This window comes from Acanthaster planci, linkage group LG01, assembly GCF_054643075.1.
Source record: "Acanthaster planci isolate LZ-2023a linkage group LG01, COTS_SCS, whole genome shotgun sequence".
Classification (NCBI taxonomy): Eukaryota; Metazoa; Echinodermata; class Asteroidea; order Valvatida; family Acanthasteridae; genus Acanthaster; species Acanthaster planci.
Window position 1 is genome coordinate 37,043,153 of NC_141777.1, and position 6,548 is coordinate 37,049,700.

Below are 6,548 nucleotides of genomic sequence, written 5' to 3' on the forward strand. Positions count from 1 at the left end.
CAAAGGAGCCTCAGTTGCTGATGAAATAGCGCCCTCTGTTGGTCCAGCTCGAGGACCAGATAATGGACAGCAAATGACGTGTAAATTCCTTGAAGTATTGAAGGATACTAGGTTAAACATTGGGGTCCATGGAGAGACTTTGAACTTAAAGGCTTTTAACAAGGCCTGTATGGCAAAGCAGTATTTCGACTCCTCACTAGCGCATAAACTTATCTTACAGTGTTCCCTAAGCTTTCATCACTCATCTTTGAACAGAAACTCAAATGATGTAAATAAATGCAACGATCGCAGTATACAAGTACATGTACAGTGGAACACTATTATAACAAGGTCCTCCGGACTGTATGAATTACCTTGTTATAATAGTTACCTTGTATTACCAGTCATGGAAACAAAGAAAAATAAAGACTTGGGACCTAAAACTATCCTTGCTATAAACGTGACTTTGAACTAACAGTGCTCTTCTTATGTGTGTTCGACTTGTAATATGACAAACTACGTTTTATGACTGATGGCAACTTATTGAGCTGGATTATAATTAATTATAAAAAGCCCTGTATTTGGCTACTTGTTGGTGATTTGAAAATATTCAGGCACGGACCCAGGAGCAAATTTGACGAAAAAAGGGACAGAGTAAGGGGAAGGGACGGGACGTAACACAGTTAAATGCCCATGTGTGCACTGTGCTAAAATCTGCACCTGATATACATGTGCATGCCGTTTTTCAACTGTAAAAACGTCGCGTCGTTTTCAATGGGGACGATCCGAACATTCAAGTTTGTAACAAGAGTGTTCGTGTCTCAATGATTTGGCTACGACTAGATATAACATGCAACGCACGGATACGCTAGCCAGCCGCTTCATAAAGTTCCCATATATACATGTATCTTCTAGTCGTAGCCTAAATAATTGGACACACCCTGTGTGAGGAGGAGCACGTCTGCTCGAAGTGCGCCCTCATCTTACGCAAGTTGAAATCAAGATGGCGTCTTTGTTGAGATCGTCGAAGATTCTTCGAGTCGTTCCTGGTTTACTGCGAACCCTACAGGGACAATCGAGCGCCCTGGGATCGTCAGCAGGGCGACAGACGTTACGAAGCTCAGTTTCATCTGTTCGAGAAAATGTTAGGTATGGATCTTAACCAGTGAAATTTCTCCGCAAGTTTTGCAGTGTCGCACACCGTGGCACACGTGTTTCCTGTGCGTGTGCACCGTTCATGATGATTACCGCTGCAGACTACATGCACTGCAGCGGTTCTGCCAGTGCGATGCGCGTGTGCGTGCGTTGCATGGCCGGTGCCGGTCCGCTTGGTGGCACCACGTTACCTTCGCTCTTTGTTGGGGCCATCATGATCAGGGGAGGACCTTCCAGGCCCGAGCCCCATAGGCTGACCAGTGTCCAGCCCCCCTACAGCCAAATGCCTAGCTCTACCATGTCTACTGTGTCTACTAAGTGGAGCGTTAGTATTCCTTTTTTTCAATTTTGGATGGGATTTTCATACTAATGCTCCACGCCTGTACATGATATAGTAAGATTGAAACGGTTCTCAAAAATTCCAAAGACTCAACCAAAATTACCTCTATCACCACCTACTGGCTTCCGTAACGTAAATGTCAAACGGTTTGGGCTTTTATGATATTTCTGACTTCCAAATCTGACTGTTTTTGCTCGACACACGCACAGCACTTGAACTTTTCGCGTCTGTACCTTTCAATTGGCGTAGTGAGATTTATGGTCCTCCCAGAAACACGCATGAGTAGCCAGGCTGTATGTGGTCTGGGAACAAGACTTGTTGATTGTGACGGTTAGGAGTTAGCCTGTTCGATATGACAATATTTCACAATATTTCAATATGATGTTGATATCGGATATCTTTTCATTCGTAAAAACACATAAACGAATTAGGATATCGTGCAAATCGATATGCCAAAAATTATCGAGATAAACTCCAAATGATGTACTGTACATGCACATTGGGAAGTCAATGCACTGCCTGTTTAGCCCTGCATTACTGCATTTAGGCCACACAAATACTCCATTGAAAACCTCAAACCACAAAGTCACTGTTGGCCCCAGCAGCTGCAAGGGTCTTACAAGTATTGGGGGGGCAGAACCAAACCAACTGACTGTATGCACGTGTGACGTATTGTACAGTAAACTCCAGCTACACGTAAATTGGCTCTCTCACTCACGACTCAAGATTGTCATACTGTGCCCCTGTGCTGCACATGTACACAGCCGTTTTCCAATACTCAACTTCGTCCCTGTCTCGGGCTCCGTCTCCAAAACAAATTCCCTATTTTCAAGATGTATTCAAAATCCCCTATTGTGGGCCTGAAGCGTTTCAATTAAATTGAAGAACTGTAACGTTTGGCTCTTTTGCATCTTACTTGATGTTCTGTGCCACCGTCAAACTTGCTATTGCGCTTACAACTTCAAAGTCAGGTAGTAAAAAAACAGTTGAAGCCTGAAGGGAGACGAAGTTGAGTATTGGAAAACGGCCTACATGCGACCCCCAAGTGCATGCATGTGGAGAGGGGTCCCTGGTATTGATGTACTCAACCACATGCATACATCAGTCAAGCAGTGTGGAGCTTATTGCTTCTAGGCAACTGTGGCGAAGGAAACTGATACCGAAGTGGGATATTTTTACTGCTGACTTACAAGAAGGATTTTTTGTGGTCTTGTAGAAAAGGGACCAAGTGAAACATTCTGACTTACCGTATGAGAAATAAATGACGACTTAGAAATGACGGTATCAATACCAGTAGCCCCTCTAGTAACATGCATGTGCTCTGTCCATTTTGGGGGTTACCTTATTGAGTGAACTTTACCGCTAATGTGTGCTGGGAAATGGCTTTTTCTGTACGGTGCCATGATATGATATATGATGTCCACAATTTCTATGTTGAAATTTGCTTTCCACCAGCATATAAGAGTTCTAAATGTAGAAATAATACATGTTAGTATTGATGACAAGGCCAGCTCAGGAGTACACTACGAGACATGGTGGTTTGGATCATGTTTATTTTATGAATGGAAAATGATGTCAGCACGATAATATCAGATATTGTGATATTTTTTCATGATATTACGATATCAAAAGAACTGAATATCGAACAGGCTTAGTTGGGAGTGCTACCAACAACAGTTTCCTGGTCAATACGTCTTGTGCCCCGACTACATTTGGGCCTCTCCTGCGGTTCGTTAGAGGACCATGTTCGCCCATAGAGTTATTGCATATTCTAAATCTCGCTACACGCATTTGAAAGGTACAGGCGGCGAAAAGTTCAAGTGCTGTGCGTGTGTCAAGTGAAAACGGTCGGATTTTGCCAGATTTTGAAGTCGGAAATATCATTGAAGCCCTACCCGTTTGACGTTTGCATTTACGGAAGCCAGTAGGTGGTGATAGAGGCATGGAATTCCATATTTGTCGCCGCCCGTCATCCGTCGCCTTTTGCTTTTTGTTGTGTCCCAATTCTGCCATTTACCAGTTCCAAACATGCCATTTTCCGTAAAATTAAATTTCTTTTTTTTACATTTTATATTTTATTACATTTTTTTACACTTTATGTAAAAGGTAGAGTTGGGGTTCCCATCCCCATTATTATTTTTGTTCAGAGTACGGGGACCAGTAAACAGTCTAACTCGAGGAGCACGTTTGGGCCGTGACTAAGGGCTGCATTCGAGCGAGCTACTCGTGTTTGGAAGGAGATACAGAAATGTAATGCATGCGCACCACACTCGGGTTGAACTGGAAGAACTGTGCTAATGCAGCCAAGCACTACTAGTCCATATTGCCTGGTACCCAGGTTATGTGTCATGCATGGGTTACCACTGACATTGGTTGACAGTATGACCTACATTTTTACGAACGAATTATGGGGCAGTTTCATGTCTGTGCAAGTAAAGTATACACACGTGTGTTCATACATGCGTGGCGCTGGGTGGCGTGGGCTGGTGATGAGCGATCAGCCCTGATGAATGCCTTGGGCGTAAATTAACCTAATTCTAACACAAAAATAATAAGTCAGATGCCGTAATCACACATATTGTGTTGATATTTTAAGAGCTGTTATTGATATGTTGGTCGGACATTGTGCCCAAGCATCTTTGATTTTGTTCGGACAAACACGGACAAGCTCGGAAAATGTCCGATGTCTGACTGTAATTTCACGCTTTGATATCACATGAGAAACACATGAAAAACAGCATATATGTACCTGACATTTCCCATTTTATAACTCGGACGTGGCTTACGGCGTGATCTGCTCAAGCATATGGCCCCGAAGAATGAGCTGGCGAAGATACTTAACTTCTTCTGTTTCTCTGGTCTGAGAACCCTGTCTGCAAAAACACAGAACTGTGGAAAATCCTTTCCGTTTGAAGTTCACCAAGTTTCTGACTCTAAAAGCCATAGTGCCGTGCTTTCTAAACCGCAACAGACAGCAAGACAGCTGAAATGGGAACCTCGCTGAATGCTACAGAATGCATCAAAGTGCACTGGTGGAGTTTGTGGTCCTGTGTAAAGTGCTCCTGAGGAACACCTGCCTTAACCTTGACAAGTTGTAAAGGGTACTCTGAAACTTATGTTCACTACCAAATGCAATAGCATACAAAATCCTTTCACCGCTGACGCATTCTGTTGCATGTAGAGGGCATGGGGCATATGAAACAGCTGAACCATCTTGATCTCTTGTTATGTATGGAGCAGGTTGGCGTCGACCACCACTGCTGTGACCCAGAGCTCTTACAGCACCCAGGCGCAGTCTCGCATTGGCCCCGCAGCCAAAGCGGACAATGAGTTCCGCATGGTGCTACGGCGTCTGGACGACATGGTGCGCAGGACGGGCCGAATCACCAAGAACCAACTGATGTTGGTCTTTGACGAAGTCTGCAAGATGGGTGAGGCCTGGCTAGAACACAGTGTTAACACTTGGGAGAGGTTTGGAGGGGTCGTTTTGTAGGCCCAAAGGGGACTTTTCTGTCGATGTCTTGTTTGAAAAAAGTCTCAAACTTTGGAGCCAAATGGTCAAAAATGAAAGTGGCGTATTTTGACGAGAAAGTGGAATGAGCATAAATGAGTGAAAAGAGTAGTTTGTTCCTTTTCTAAGAGCACTTTATCACTATCTGATAAAGTTCAGAAGTAACGATGAACCTATATAGCCCGCTTTGACGTCCCGTACGTGTATAAGTGTGCTTGGCAAAAACAGTGAACAGTTCTTGGAATTTCTTCTAGAGAGATTGAAGTTGGTTTACTAGTATACCCCATATTTATGCACACTAGAGGAAAAAAATTGAATTAAAATTAATGGGCAGAAAATCTTTCTTGTGAAAAAGTTAACTTTTTTCTAGAATATGTCAAAAATATATTAATTTTCAGTTTCCTTATTCTTCCAATTCATTCCAAAAGTCATTGCCAACAAGTGGTTTATTTCCAGCTTTGTTCTAAACTTCATACACTTGTATTAGAAACAAAAGCAACAGAAAGATAAAAAGAATCTACACATCATGGTCTTGTCACAGACTCACAGACGATAACTTTAATTTCACAGGAACGGCATCCCCTAACCAGGCCCTTCTTCTCCTCCGGAGCTGTGGGTCTCTGCTCCCAGAAGTGCCCCTGAGTGAAAGGACGGAGTTGGTGCACAAGATCTGGGACAGGCTAGCCAGCATGGGTAAGAGGGCTAAACCTGTGGTGTGCAGAGAGTGACGGTTTTTGTGTGGCTTGTTGTTCCGCATTTGTGGTCCTATGCAACAAAATGAGCCAGAGGTCGCAGAGCCATTTTTCGGCATGGAGGTTGTGGAAAGAATCTTGCGCTTTGTAAATCAGCGAGAAAGCTGAGAAAGTTTTTCACCCGTATAATGTTCATTTTTATCAGCCTGCCAAACTGAGCGATACATCAAAACAAGGAACCCAGGGGCGGCTGTAAGACCCTTAACCCAACCCCCCTCGGGTGTATGTAAAATCATTGAAATCATCAGGGAGATAGACATCGTGCATCAAGGAGATAGACATTGACAACAGGCTGTTCAAATTTCCCTGTATTGTCGCTTTTTATTATGAAAGTCTGGATGATGGAGACAGTTCTTTGAAGCTTAGACATAAATTTAAACAAACTTTGTCTTTGCCAGCTGTTACACTCCTCTTTAATATAATTTTTATTTTTTTTGTAATTTGGCCTTTGGCCACGAGAGTAAATTAAGGGGATAATATGTATGTCTGAGTGCAGTGTCACTGGCTATCAACAGGTGTAACCTATGATGTCAGCCACTACAATGCACTTCTCAAGGTGTACCTGCAGAACGAGTACAACTTCTCACCCACAGAATTCCTTGCCAAAATGGAGTCCAAGTCAGTGGAACCAAACAGGGTAAGTTGGCTTCTCAATCACGGGCAATAATGTGATGTATAAGCTGGGATTTTTTTAACATAGCAAGACACACCCATTGACATTTGTGAATTCAAAAATATTGTTTCTCAAAGTGGGATGGATTTGCCCCATCTTACTCCCTGTAAAAAAATTCTCTTAAAAAACAAGAATAAC

General features: G+C 43.1%; 1 protein-coding gene across 1 annotated transcript; it reads left to right on the forward strand.

Annotated features, from left to right (window-relative positions):
• Nucleotides 1–969: 969 nt before the first annotated feature.
• On the forward strand, nt 970–6,404 carry LOC147800719 (leucine-rich PPR motif-containing protein, mitochondrial-like). The gene is made up of 4 exons (XM_087136741.1): nt 970–1,128; nt 4,715–4,905; nt 5,556–5,678; nt 6,253–6,404. Exons 1-4 carry the CDS (start codon nt 983–985, stop codon nt 6,402–6,404), a joined length of 612 nt encoding a protein of 203 aa, XP_086992867.1. The 5' UTR covers nt 970–982.
• Nucleotides 6,405–6,548: the final 144 nt, after the last annotated feature.